At 39.6% G+C, this 15,336-nt stretch overlaps 1 protein-coding gene across 2 annotated transcripts in view; it reads left to right on the top strand.

Moving 5' to 3' along the window:
- The first annotated feature begins 683 nt into the window (after nt 1–683).
- ANO3 (anoctamin 3) overlaps nt 684–15,336 on the top strand; it is a 209,231-nt gene continuing 194,578 nt past the window's right edge. For both annotated transcript variants that reach the window (XM_057414416.1, XM_057414415.1), the window contains exon 1: nt 684–868. In XM_057414416.1, coding sequence (XP_057270399.1) covers nt 715–868 — 154 coding nt within the window. In that variant the 5' untranslated portion in view covers nt 684–714. The remainder of the gene's footprint in view (nt 869–15,336) is intronic.

The following is a 15,336-nucleotide window of genomic DNA, read 5'->3' as shown; positions in this document are numbered from 1 at the left end:
ATTTTCTTGTCTCGCATTCTTTTGAGGTTTATTTGTATCTAAGGAAATAAAAAGCTCAAAAGCCTAAACCACTCAATATTACTAGCAGTGTTTTCCCTCAAAAGAAACTTCTTAGATTCAAGACTATGAAATAATAAACAGAGAAACTGAGAACTATTCCTTGTTTTCAAGGAACAATGTAGCTTGTAGTCATTTATCTTGCTGCACACATCCCAGACAAAGACCCGAGTGTTCCCTGAGGAAACAGAAATGTGGCACAAGTAACCTCCATGGTGCAGCTGCCAGGGTCTGCTGGGCTGGCGTGAGGGATGTACTTGCTTCCATTGGTATTGCTTAGCCCCTCCCAGCTGGACCAGTGGGTAACTATGTGAATTAGTCTTAAAACAAAGTTAGTAAGTCCACAACTTAGCAGACAAACAGATGTCTCCGCTTATCCTTGTTATTTTTGTAGCAGCTACGCAGAGGTGCCTTGCTGTCACTACAAGAACAGAACTTTTTAAAGTAATAGTTTTCTACCTTAGAAATGAGCTGCAATATTTAGCAAATGCCACTGAGCTGGAAGAACAGCTTCAGGGAAATACAGTTTCTCAGACATTGACTTAAAATTTTTTGCACTCTACAGTTAGGGGAAATTTTCAGGGGTGATTTGGGGAAGCTGAACTTATAAGTGGCTTCTTTTCTTCCGATTTGTTTTTGTACTAAGACTGTATTACAATGACAGCTGTGATAATTGAACTGGATAATCTTTCTTCAGATGAGATTGAGAGCAAAAAGGATTCCAAGTCAGATTTTAAAGAAGGCAAATTCAGTGATTTGTGTGCCGGTTATCATGCTTTTCAACTTCACTGCTCGCATTCTGCACCAGCTGGTAAGCATGCATTTATATAAACTATTTCCTCAAATCTGTGTCTATTTACTCATGTAACATGTTGCAAGTAAACTCCAAGACCCAATAATGAAAACAAAGGGTTTGTTGCTGTCACGTACAGGCATGCATTATATGAAGTATTTTTAACTGCAGAAATAGAGTAGAACGTGTGTGTTTAAATAAAAATAGCATCTCCTGAGCACTCTGGATGTAGAGAACTTCTGGAAGAAGAGCTCAGGAGACTGTTACCTTGGCACTACCTAGAAGATGAGTTTTCCATAGGACATGACATGGGTTTTGTGCAAGTTAGAGCAACCCCAGCAGCTGCTCTGATATTTGACTTGGCGCAGTGTGAATATAAGGTATGCTCTCTAGTGCTTAACACTGTGGCTTCTCTTCTTTTTTCACTGTTAGTTTTTAACCACATCAGGGCTTGTAAAGGTGGAACTGTGTATGCTATAAGATTACTTTTTCATGACCAGAATGGTTCATGGATTGTTTATATTTGTTGGCAGGTGTTACATGTAGCTACAATAGGTCCTCAAAAATGTCAATGAAATAAGCATCAAAGAACTCTGATTTCTCTGAAAATTAATAGTCATAGAGAACACAGCATGTAGCTGCCTTGGATTGGCTAATATAAGCAAGGGTATATAGTTATATATGACCATCTGCAGTTAATCAATGGCATCTGTTATGCCCTTAAAACCTTAAGTATTGGATGGTCATTTACTTAGGAAACACCTTTCAAGAATGATTCCTCTGGTTTCTTGTGGACTTCATATGTATTTTGACATGCATAACTCCCAAAGGATAATTTGTCTTTGATCATGTTTTCACTTGCTTATGATCTCTGGAACAAAACACAGACAAGACAAATGGAGAATATCTGAATGTAAGTGACACTTTATCCTGTGACAGGACAACCAACCTGCAGTTGTTGAACTGCAACTTTCACTTGGCTAAAGTAGGTGAATGTGTAAATAAAGCTTTGATGTTCTTAACTCTGTAACAAACTTTTGGAACATTTTTTACTTATAAATCAGTTCTTACACAATTAAATAGCCAAATGGTTGGGATGTCATGCTACTTAGTCTTCTGCAAGAAAATCATAACTTGTGCTTTCAGTAATAGAAACTTTCTGATTTTACTTCCTGTAAAGCCTTCCCTAGGTTTTGTAAAGCAGAATTTTCTCAGGAAAAACACTTCTGAAAGTTTGTATTTTATGTTAGCAGGTTTTTGCAAGGTCAGGAATCAGGTGGCTGGCTGTTCCCCTGGAATCCTAGAACATAACTTTAAAAATAACCTCTCCTACCCCAAGGAAGTTCCATTAAAAAGTTGATGCCTGTGCTAGGTGATAAGCTTTGCTATGTTCCCTACACACCAAAGTAACCTGTTTCTAGTCTACCCAGTTGATAGAGAGTAAAATGAACTTTCAGCTTGAGGAATGTATTGTTTGTGGAACTACCCCATTCAGAATTCTGCAGGAAAGAGATAATAAAAAAATCAAATCCCCTTGTTGGGATTCTTCTATTTGGAAAAATAATTATTTTCTTTTGGAAAGAATTACTATTTCCATGTATTTGTTGCAAACAATTTATTATGCCTAAAGCAGCAACGATGCTAGCAAGCCTCTTTGACAATGTTTTGTCAGAGTTTGAGAATTTTATAGGTTTGTGGTTTTACATCATGGGAAGAAGCAAATAAATGATGATATGAAATGTCTTAGGATTTTGGGGGGTTTAATGAATGATGAATTAAAGCAAATGCAATCTCATATTTTGCCTTCTAAAATTCTTTGATATATGTATTTTACTAGTGTTTAAAGTTAGCAAGCCCTTTTTGGTTTCCAGTGTTCGGTTGCGTTGGCTGAAGTCTGAATGGAACAGTGCAAACCCTCTCGGCTTCCACATGTCACTTCTTAAAAGGAACTTGTACTTGCTCAGTCATGGCTATTAAACATAAGCAGCTCAAAGTTATATATAGCATTTATATGCTATATAAATAGCAGAGTATTCCCCAACAATGCTGTTTGACAGGAAAATTAAAACTTTGAGCTATTGTAAGTAACTGAAATTTTGCTCTAAGAATTTAGGGTAGGTTGGTTGGTTGTTTTTGTTTGTTTTTTTTTTCAGATAGCAATAGCAGTATGAAAATCTTCAATGAAATCAACATCCTACATCAAGGTCCTGCACCGAGGTGTACTAGTGTTGTCTCCTCTGCCCCATAGGGCTCCACCCTCTGTCTTGGGAATCTTACATTTAGGCTTAATGCTTCTTTTTATTTCCAATGAGTTCATTTTGAGGATTTGAAGAATTCCCCTCAAATTATTCAAATCACCAACCAATGGCAGTAAAAAGTACATAAGCTATGAAAACATAAGTGCTATTTGTGAACCTACAAAAAAAAAAAATGGCAGCAAAGAACACGTCCTTCTATTCAACCTCATGTCCATGTAGTCTGTTATGAGAGACTGTTTAAAATCTATAATGCTGTGCTTGTACTATGACTTTCTGTATATAAACCAGAGAATTCGCTATAGACAGGTTATCACTTAAGAAACACTTTTCTTCTTGTAGAACTGATGTGTTAATTTTAAATATAACACCTAACAGTGCAAATACAGAAATGTGAATACTCTTAGAAAGTGGTGTCCTGAAATAGTCCACTCTCAGAATGGAAAATGGAATTGTTGCTGGGGCAGGAAATCATTAACCATATGTTAATTTTGTTCCTGCTTTAACCAAACCCTTTGCAATGGGATGTAAATGTGAAATTACTTCCCTACCTCTCTTGTTAAATGAGAAAGAATGTTGCCATAAATAAGCTTAACTTTCTGTATATCACTCAGTTTTCACTTCTGATGCAAGTACAAATCCTAAGGCTTATTTATTTGGGATCTGAAGATTCATAGAAGCTAAGTTGGATAAGACCTTTAAGATCATAGACCTTTATCACAGGACGGCCAAGTCCACCACCAAACCATGTCACTAAGGGCCTCACCTACATCCAGGGATGGGGATTCCACCACTTCCCTGGGCAGCCTGTTCCAATACCTGATTACCCTCTTGGTGAAGAAATATCCAGTATAAATCCCCTCTGACACAGCTTGATGCCATTATATGTCAGAATATATTGCGGAGAGTAAAACCGCTAGAACTGGAACAGTAGTGTCGCTGAATTAAAATTTAAAATTCTGGTATGGAATACAGATTTTTTTCATGTACAGTGTTACTGAAACCTTTGGGATTTATCACTTAAAATCATAGAATTGTAGAATCATAGAATAGTTAGGGTTGGAAAGAACCTTAAGATCATCTAGTTCCAACACCCCTGCCATGAGCAGGGACACCTCACACTAACAGTGTCACCCAAGGCTCTGACCAGCCTGGCCTTGGACACCGCCAGGGATGGAGCATTCACAACTTCCCTGGGAAACCCAATCCGGTGCCTCACCACCCTCACAGGAAAGAAATTCCTCCTTGTAGCCAATCTAAACTTCCCCTGTTTAAGTTTTAATCTGTAACCCCTTGTCTTATCACTACAGTCCCTAGTAAAGAGTCCCTCCTCAGCATCCTTATAGGCCCCGTTCAGATACTGGAAGGCTGCTATGAGGTCTCCATGCAGCCTTCTCTTCTCATACGGGAGGTGCTCCAGTTCCCTGATCATCCTTGTGGCCCTCCTCTGCACTTGTTCCAACAGTTCCATGTCCTTTTTATGTTGAGGACACCAGAACTGCACACAATACTCCAAGTGAGGTCTCACAAGAGCAGAGTAAAGGGGCAGGATCACCTCCTTCAACCTGCTGGTCACGCTCCTTTTGATGCAGCCCTGGATATGGCTGGTAGAATTTCCTTCAGTGCCTGGTGTGTCTGCTGTTCAGACTTCTGAAACAAAGGTAATCTCAGTATTGCAGCTGTAGCTATTTCTGCAGATTTAAACCTTATTATCCCTGATATATGCTGTTCTCCTCATGTCTTAATCTGGCCATGGCTGAAAGCGTTCAACCTACAATCATGTACTATCTCCTAATCTTTGTTTAATAACAGCGAGACAAATGATACTCAAAAATTTCTCCACCTAAATTTTCTTATATGTTCCTAGAGATGGTTTTGTCCTAGTAACACTTAATCAGGAAAGAAGAAACCTCTTAAATATATATTTTTAAAAACAATGCATGAGCCATAAGTAAGGTCTTCGTATCATAAGTGTGTGTGTGGGAGTCAGAGTACACCACTCAAACTTCTGAAATGAGACATGCATTAAATCACATGGATTTGATGCTGTGGCTTTTGGTAGAATAGTGCTGGGCTGGAGAAACAAATTTTTCTCCTTCTGCTTTTTTGTGGTTCTTTTACTGAAGATTTTTTGGGGACAGGGATATGTGAAAGTTATTTTCCAGATAATAGTTGCTGTGTTTCAGAAGTTAATTTTACTGCTGGTCTATTTATATATTAGAAACCCTCATATAGCACAGGGATGATATAAAAGGAACAAAATGCAGCATTAAACCTAGATCAACTAAAAAGGATTAAAAATCGAAGGACACATTCCTGCAAAATGCTTTGATCCATGTGGCACAGACAACACAGCCAGGCTTATGGGTTGCTCAGGGTAAAGGAAACAGGAGTTAGTGGGTAAAGATGATGTAACTGAGTAAATACTTTCAAGTGTTTAGTATTTTGTCTTCAAGACCATCAGTGTAATAAGCATGTATATATTGGTGGAAAAAGATGTATTTTTCTATTTTAGCAGGTCTTGAGGGGCAGAAGAGTCTTTAGGAGTCAGAAGAGAAGGGAGGTAGCTGTTTGAGTATCACCAACACAAACTAAAGTCCCTTCTGAGACATCAGGATGAGTGGGGATTAAGAAGACAGGATGAGCAAAACTTGTCCTCATTTGCCACCAGAACAAGTATGACAAAAAGGACAGAATCTAACAATTTTCCCCACATCTGTCTGCCCCTCTTTTCCTTTCCAAGATGGCTATGTGAGAGGCAGCAGCAGAATGAGCCCTGACTTGCTTGCTTTTGTCCTTCCCAGCAACCTCTCTAGACAGCCTGCTACATTGCCCCTCTGAAAAACTCATGATGCACAGACAGTTCCATGAGTGTTGCTTTGCAGAAGAGTAAAATTGTGTGCTTTGTGACATCAGATGGAACTAGAATGCAAAGTCATGGAGCCCTGTCTTAAAATTTCCTTCATTGAAATGGAAATCTTTAACAGGCATTTTAGTGGGGGGTGGGAATCTGAAGTTATCTACAGCTTGTACTTCAAATTTCTTTAATTGCAAAGACTTACGTGAACATCCCTTTAGTGAAGATATTTCTATCGTTCCTGAAATAAAATATTTCTGCTTACTGTGAATCTGCTAAACCCAACTTTCTTAATTACAAATTTGAGAATATAGTTTAATTAGTAAATGATTTTTTCTCTTCACTTAAATTTTGAGAAGTGCTCCAATCATGCTTGCATCTCAACATCCTGGGAACTGAAGAAATAACTTGTAGCTTTGTGTGTAAGTCTGTACCACACCACTAGTTTTCCATAATTACTTACACTAGGATTAGATAAAAAAAAACAGGAAGGGAACAGACATAAACCACAGGAAATTAAGTGTAATGGTTGCAGTCCAACAGAAGTCCCTGTCTTGCAGTGAGCTCTGTAGGAAACTGTAGTGCAATGCAGAGTCAGGACTTGAAACAGACTAAAGCAATTTTTGAAACTGTGTGTTTACTTGAAGCAAAAAAAATCTAGCAAAGTCATCTTTGCACAAAGATTAGGTGCTATTTTTCTTTCTTCTTCTTCTATATTCTCTCATAAAACAAAAGGTTAGTTTTCTGTTATTTCAAGATGCAATTAAGACTTGGGTCAGGAAGATCAATATTCAGAAATAAACCTTTTACTTGTTACGCTCTGTCAAACCAATACTTAATTGAAACTTATCAAAAATCATAATTAATTTTGCAGTAGAGCAGAAATATAAGTTATTATCAGTCTCCTAACCTCAATGCAGAAGAAAGTATTTCATTATTTCTGATGGGTAACATCGTCTTTAATTCTAATTTTCCCTTGGATGCGGACTTTGCTACGTCCAAATCGTAAGCAAAATGCTGCCAATTTTGACAATGAAGTGGGCATCTTGTGTGGTAAATTGCGGGGGGGGGGGAAAGCAAGGAGAAGGTGTATCTGTTCATCTGCGGATGGAGACTGGGATTCACGTTGTTTGTCTTGAGTCAAGCTGAGATGTTGGCATGGGCAAGGGTCAGTCTTTTTGCTCTTCAGCCTCATGATGGTACTATAAGCTACCACTGGAAAATCTTTCTCTCTCTTTTGTGCTGCTTTCGGTACCAAAATGTCATTAACAATACACAAAATAAGCCCATAGCTAATAAATAATTCAGTGATTGTGGTGAGGTCTAACATACTGAGGGTTTCACCTCTGCCCCTGGGGGTCCTGCCTTCTATCCTTACATGGCTACAGGAAATGGAAACTAAGCTGGATATAGAAATTTAATTTTTCCCAGAGGCATAATTTCTCTTCTGTCCTCTTCCTTCCTCTAATGAGATATTTACTTTCAATGCAAGAGGGGTGTGGGTCAGCTAACTCTGAGTAAAGACACTCTAATGATTTATGATTGTGGATTTTCTTTCCCAAATTCCTTCAGTAGTAATAGATGAAGTATTTCTACATAAAGAATATTCTGCGCTCGCAGATATTACCGAAACTTTCCCTGATAGGGGAGGTGAAGTCAATACTTGGAAAACAGATCAATGGGGACATGGTAACAAAGGTCAAAAAATGGGAGTAAGAGTTGCTTCGTCTAGTACAGTATATGTTAGACTTCCAAAACCTGAATGCAGCAACTAAACGCTTTTATCTTAGTTGATGGAAGAAGCGGGTCTGTGTGCTTTAGTCTCTTCTTGAATAAAGAGCATAAATTGACAAGCAGGTCTCTAGTATAATACAGGTTGGAAGATGACTCAGTGTGAATGGGGAGGTTGCTGAATTACTACAGGTTTCTTAGAAACTTAAGTCTGGGGTTAGGTCTCTACATGCTATTATAACAGCATGCTTTAAAAGAGCAAGTCTGAAGGTCATAAGTGTTATGAGTAGACTGACCGCCATGTATCAGTGACTTAGGTAAACAAAGGATGCTCATCTGGTAATGCAGAATAGCTGTATTCCATGTTTGAACACAGACGTTATCATAACATCTGATGTCTGTGGCTAGACCACATATAATCAGTAAACAAGTTATGTCAGTACATGATTTATAAGCTATTGTTTATGATTGATTGGTTTTTTTTTATGTGTATTAATAATATTTGAGTTTCTGTTACACCATCAAAAATGTATAGAAACTCTAGCAGCTTTTCTACATGTCTGTGATATTTATACCAGTATTTTAATATGACCTAAGTTAACCTGATTATAAAAAGAAATCAGCAAAACTTCCTGAAAAGACAATTTTAGCAATGTTTGGAAGGGACATCATGGGAGAGAGAGAATTATACACAGAGTTATCTGTGCAGGCAGCTGAATGTTAAAAATAGAAAGTTTTGAGTGGTGCTGGAAGAGACAAGTGTGTTTTTCCTAAAGTAAATGCTAAGAAATAATTTGGCTGCCTATTAGTCTCAATCCTAAAATGTGCTGGTTTGCTGGTAAAATAATAAATCGAGATGTTACCTGTAGGAGTTATGTATTTATATATGCAGAAGTATTAGTAATTATTTAGACCTTTATCATCTTTGTGCTCCTACATTTGGAGAGCATGGTGAAGTCACTTAGATCCAAATACATCTGTCTCTTGGACCAGTATGATTACACCAAACCTCTCTATATACTTCTCATGAAGAGAGGTAGCCTTGCGTTTCTGTTTTAATACTTTAATAATTGATTGAACTATACTGTTTCTAAAATAGTGTTCTTTTCTGTATTAAAATGAAATAGTGAGAGCTTCAAAACCGCATCCTACTTTGCATCATGTACCATAAATCTTTGAAGCAAGCAACAGCCTTCCTTATTCTGCTGCTATATTTCTATTCTGCTCTGTAATGCATTGTGCTATATGTAAGTTAATGGTTTAGTCTGCTACTAATATTAATTATTTCAGAATGTTGCTAACAAGAAAGGTAATGTTTAACAAATTTGGTTTGAACAAACAGGCTGATGTCTGTTGAAGATGAACTGTATCAGTCTTATTTGAGTCCTTAAGTGCAAGCTAATTTCCACAGTGCCTTTTTCTTGCATATTTTGAAACAAAGAAGTTCTTGTACCTTTTTTTTCCTTTGGAAAGATAATTCTTTCTTACATTTATCTGCAAGGTGTTTTTTTTTTCTGGTAGTAGCTTTAATTACTCTTTAATTTATTTGTTTTCTCACATTTTTTCCTTCTGTTTTAAGGAATAACAGATCAACTATATTGTGCATGGCACTGGGACTGTGAATAACACATTAAAACTGATTTCTTTCCTTACCTAGGCATCGAAAAATGTCTAATTATCAGAATTCCATGAAGCTACTAAAAGAACTTGAGTTAGTCCCCAGTGCAAAATTTTTCTCATATCGTCTTGGTTTATCTTTGCCTTTTATATTCCAAACATTTTTATTTTGGCACTCTAAAGCTGCTTTCACAGTCTTTCCATTCAAAAGTTTTCAGTTCTGCAAGAAAAGATTATAAAATATTCAAGGAAAACTCCTTTGTAGGGGTATTTGTTTACTCAACCTTTCCTTCACCCCAACAACATTTTGCTGAACTTGAACAAGGGAACTAATGAATTATTTAAGTGAACCACCATCAAAATCTCATGTTGCTATGTCATAGATTTGTGCTCCTGGTTCCTACAATCTGATTCTGTTTTGCCAAAGGGTAAGACATGCAAGGTCTGCACGCTATCTCTGCTAGGATACTCACTAAGGCAAGCTCTGTTGGTGAAACTTTAAAGAGACAACAATTAATGAATAGAGGTTCTTGCCCTGTAAGCCTTGTCAAGCCAAACCATCTTGTTTTACTCAATGGCACCTCGACAGACTAAAGACTGGATTATGGCTAGTCTTTTGGAAAGTTAATTTCTGATGTACATCAGTCAAGAATATAATTGGATTCATCTGCGAGTTTCCTAAAAATGTCTTGAAAAATGCATGGACTCTGAAAGTTGTCTCTGAGAAAACAAAGAATGAGGGAAGGAGAACCCTAATTTTGCTTAGATGCTTGAGTTGGCTGCTCATTGTGGCTCTGAGGAATGCCTGGTATGAGGTGCCAATTGTCATGGCTCACTTCTGTTGACAAAACTCAATGTTATTTTAGAAATAAAATAGTAGTAAAAATAGCAAGTGTATTCTGGGATAGCACTGTTAGATTTTCTTTCTGTCAAAAAAAAAAAAAGACTGAGTCATTCATGATTAAAGAGCTCTATCTTTATGTGCCCTTTTTACTTTTGCTTATAAAAACCCGAGGAGAACATAAATCTTCAGAACTCAAAGATGGTCAAAACTACGTTGAATGAAGCTTCTTCCAAATGTTGATATTTCATTCCCAAGAGTGATTTGGCCTTGTTCTGGGATTAACTTAACTAAATAATATAACAAATGAAGGATGTCTTTATATCTTTTTCCTTAATTTCTGGAAAAATGCATTTTTGTATACACTTCTTACAGAGGGTGTACTACTAACTTGTTCACTTATCTCAGGAAGGAAATAGCGAGGGCCATTCAAAGAGGTTCAAATAGATGTGCCATTTATAGACATTGTCATTCTGAATGTTCAAGAAGTTTGATACAATGCATTTTTTGGCATGTTCTACTCTTAATAGTATCTGTTGCAGCAGAATTAAAGGTGATAGTTTATTTTTAGAAAACCTTGTTTCCTAATGTTGTAATTTTGATCTCCATATGCTATCCTTCTGATTTTTGCTTTGCTGGAAAAAACAAAGCACATAGAGTTGTGAACTCTGGGACAGAACTGTTATGTTTTCTGTCCTTTGTAGGACTTACAGGAATTTTCACACTGGCTCAGGTAAAAATCTACCGTGTTTGGTATCCTGCTTCTGGCAGCAATCAGTATCTGCTATTTCAGAGGAAAGGAGAACAGGAAAGCATGTTGCTGGCCATGTTTCCAGCACTGTCTCAAGGACATCCTACCACTTGATCAGCCTGAGAAGCACTGAAGTCTTGCAGGAGGTATAGCACTCAGCTGTGAGAAAAACCAGTTTTCAGTTTCACAAATGCAGACTTTAGTCTCTGCTTTTAGCTAGCTCAAAACTGGGGCAAAGAGTGCTTGAATGAGTCTGGAAGAAACTAAAAGATCCTCTAGAACTGATCGTCTTTTAAACCTTCATATTTAACGTTAGGAATTTGCCTCTTAATCTTGTATTCATATTTTGGTACCAATGGTGATTCTCTTCTTTCTATGTAGCTCATGTTTTTCAAAGTTTCACAAGGTCTGCTACTGTCCTTATACTTTATAACCAGAACATATTCTCCTCTCCCTTTTGATTCACTCTGCGTAGAGCATTTGAAAAAGTCTTCCTCTCTGCTCAAATTGCTAAGTTTTTCTTTCTTGACCTTTGCACAAAGGTAACTTTTTCATCTGTCCATCAGCAGTTCTGATTCTGTTTCATTTCACTTCTGACTTTTCACTTCACGTTGCATGTCTGTTTTTTATTTTTAGCATCTGTTTTCTCACTCGTTCCTTTATAACTCTCACTTGTATAGCGATGACTATTCCCAAGCATAACACACTTTAAACATGCATTTTCAGTTCTTTTCTTAAAACCAGTTGTTTAGTTTTTGGGTACTTCCAGTACCTTAACTTTTTGTACCCTACACCTTTCATACTCTGACTTGCTTCTCATTAGTAGGACGCTTTGTGACTTTCTCTGCTGCTTTCAACAGCATGATCCTACTGATGTTAATTATTTTTAACTATTTCCATTTCTTTCATGTTTTCCTTTGCTATCTTAATCTTCTTTTCTATCTTAATCAAGCTCAGGAGTGTTGCGTCCTGACTAGAAGGAAATGTGGCAGAAGGTCAGGAGGGCTCCATGAATGGATAAGGAACTACTGAGGAATCTCAGATGTAAAAATGAAGATTATAAGAGGTGAAGAGGTGGAAGTGAGGACAAGCAGCCTGGGAAGAATACAGGGATCTAGGGATCAGGTCAGGAAAGCTAAGACCAAATTAGAATTGGCAAGGGATGTTAAAGATATCAGGAAGGGATTCTATAGGTATGTTGCAAACAAAAGGCAGACCAGGGATAATGTGGGCCCTCTCCAGAAGCTCTCAGGAGAACTGGTTACCCTGGATTTGGAGAAGGCTGAGGTTCTGAATGACTTCTTTGCTTCGGTCTTCACTGGCAAATGCTCTTACCACACCACCCAAGTCTTGGAAGGCAGATGCAGGGACTGTGAGAATGAAGACCGTAGGCCCACTGTAGGAGAGGATCTGGTTTGAGACCATCTTAAGAACCTGAATGTGCACAGGTCCTTGGGACCTGATGAAATCCATCCACGGGTCCTGAAGGAGCTGGCAAATGAAGTTGCTAAGCCACTGGCCATCATATTTGAAAAATCATGGCAGTCAGGTGAAGTTCCCGATGACTGGAAAAAGGGAAATATAACCCCCATTTTCAAGAAGGGGAAAATGGATGACCCAGGGAACTAGAGACCAGTCAGTCTCACCTCTGTGCCTGGCAAAATCTTGGAGCAGATTCTCCTGGAAGGCATGCTAAGGCACATGAAAAACAACAAGGTGCTTGGTGACAGCCAGCATGGCTTCACTAAGGGGAAATCCTGCCTGACCAGTTTAGTGGCCTTCTATGATGGGGCTATGGAACTGAGGTACAGTGGTAGAGCAGATGACATCATCTACCTGGACTTGTGCAAAGCATTCGACACTGTCCCACACGACATCCTTGTCTCTAAATTGGAGAGACATCAATTTGATGGATGCACCACTCGGTGGATAAAGAACTGGCTGGATGGGCACACGCAAAGGGTTGTGGTCAATGGCTCAATGTCCAGCTGGAGACCAGTAACAAGTGGCGTCCCTCAGGGATCCATGTTGGGGCCAATCCTGTTCAACATCTTTGTCGCTGACATGGACAGTGGGATTGAGTGCGCCCTCAGCAAGTTTGCCAATGACACCAAGCTGTGTGGTTTGGTTGACACGCTGGAGAGAAGGAATGCCATCCAGAGGGACCTTGACACCCTTGTGAGGTGGGCTGATGCCAACCTCATGAAGTTTGACCATGCCAAGTGCAAGGTCCTACAGCTGGGTTGGAGCAATCCCAGGCACAGCTACAGGTTGGGCAGAGAAGAGATTCAGAGCAGCCCTGGGAGAAGGACTTGGGGGTGTTGGTCGATGAGAAAATGAACATGAGCCGGCTTCAGCGTGTGCTTGCAGCCCAGAAAGCCAACTGTATCCTGGGCTGCATCAAAAGGAGTGGGACCAGCAGGTCGAAGGAGGTGATCCTGCCCCTCTACTCTGCTCTAGTGAGTTCCCATTTGGACTACTGTGGGCAGTTCTGGTGTCCTCATGTCTGTAAGAAGGACATGGAGCCATTGGAGCAAGTCCAGAGGATGGCCATGAGGATGATCAGGGGGCTGGAGCACATCCCATATGAACATAGGCTGCGAAAGTTGGGACTGTTCTGCCTGGAGAAGAGAAGGCTGCGTGGAGACCTCCTAGCAGCCTTCCAGTATCTGAAGAGGGCCTACAAGGATGCCAGAGAGGGACTTTTCATTAGGGACTGTAGTGATAGGACAAGGCAGAATGGGTTTAAACAATGGAATTTCAGGTTAGATATAAAAAAGACATTCTTTTCTTTACTGTGAGGGTGATGAAACACTGGAACAGGTTGCCCAGAGAAGTGCACATCCCTAGCAGTGTTCAAGGCCAGGTTGGACAGAGCCGTGGGTGACATGGTCTAGTGTGAGACATCCCTGCCCATGGCAGGGGGGCTGGAACTGGATGATCTTAAGATCCTTTCTAACCCAGCCATTCTGTGATTTTATGATTCTTTCTTTCAAGAAAGAAGAGACTGTTAAGATTTCCATTTTCAAAGATATCTGCAAAATTGTATTTTTAAGATATACATTCTGTAAATAAGAGAACTAAAATAAGGAGGGGAAATTTGAAGCTGGTACTTCTAGGCATTTTTTTGTGGATGCAGTTTTCATAACTAAACGAGATCTGATATGATGTATGCCATATATGTAAATTTTAATGCAGTAATAAAGAATATTCTCAGTTATTATTAAGGCAGTTTTGGTGTAAAATGAGATGTGAGGAGTTTGAGGAGACTCGGTTGAAAGAATCAAATGCTCAAGTTCCTTCTTATTTTGCACAGTATGGGTCCACTCAGCATTTCTGGAAGAATAAGTTCTGACTGATGTGCCCAACACTGTGAAGGAGCTGGTCAGCCATAAATTATATAAGGCTGCTGTGGGTTTTTACAAAGACTAACAGTTGTCGTGGTTTAAACCCTGTTGGCAAGTCAGCCACGCAGTCTCTCTCTCATCCCGCCCCATCCCCCCCCTCCCCCTTTTTGCCCTTCCCCTGCTCCTGGAGGGATGGGGAGGAGAATCGAAAGAATGCAACTCCCACGGGTTGAGATAAGAACAGTTTAGTAACTAAGGTATAACACAAATCACTACTGCTACCACCAATAATAATAATGATAAAGGAAATAACAAGGGAAGAGCATACAACACCTCAGCACCCGCTGACTGATAACTCGCCCCACCCTGCCCAGTCGAGCACCAACCGATACCTAGTCCTAACCTGCAGTCTCCCAGCCCTTCCGGCTAACTCCCAGTTACATCCTGGACATGACGTGCTGTGGTATGGAATACCTCTTTGGTCAGTTTGGGTCAGGTGTCCTGTCTCTGCTTCCTCCCGGCTTCCCCTCCTCCCTGGCAGAGCACGAGGCTCACAAAGTCCTTGGTCAGAGTAAACATTGGTGTTATCAGCGCTGTTCCCAGGTCGAAAGTCAAAACACAGCACTGCACCAGCTACTAAGAAGGAGAAAAGTGACTGCTACTGCTGAACCTAGGACAATAGTGAATATAGTCTTCAAATTTTCTCTAATTTTATTATTAATTTAACATGAATAATAATTCTTACTGGATGTAATTCAGCAAGAATAAAACACAGAATCATAGAATGGTTTGGGTTGAAAGGGACCTTAAAGCTCATCCAGTTCCAATCCCCTGCCATGGGCAGGGACACCTTCCACTAGACCAGGTTGCTCCAAGCCCCATCCAACCTGGTCTTGAACACTGCCAGGGATGGAGCAGCCACAGCTTCTCCGGGGGACCTGTGCCAGCGCCTCAGCACCCTCACAGGGAAGGATTTCTTCATTATATCCAACCTAAATCTTCCCTGTTTCAGTTTGAACCCATTGCCCTTTGTCCTGTCACTACAGTCCCTGATGAAGAGTCTCTCTCCAGCATCCTTGTAGGCCTC

The sequence above is a fragment of the Pezoporus wallicus genome, unplaced genomic scaffold (genome assembly GCF_028554395.1).
Source record: "Pezoporus wallicus isolate ANWC-B61680 ecotype Strahan unplaced genomic scaffold, APGP_CSIRO_Pwel_v1 contig_5967, whole genome shotgun sequence".
Lineage (NCBI taxonomy): Eukaryota > Metazoa > Chordata > Aves > Psittaciformes > Psittacidae > Pezoporus > Pezoporus wallicus.
Note: the sequence above shows the minus strand (reverse complement) of the source record. Positions and strands in the feature narration are given on the sequence as shown.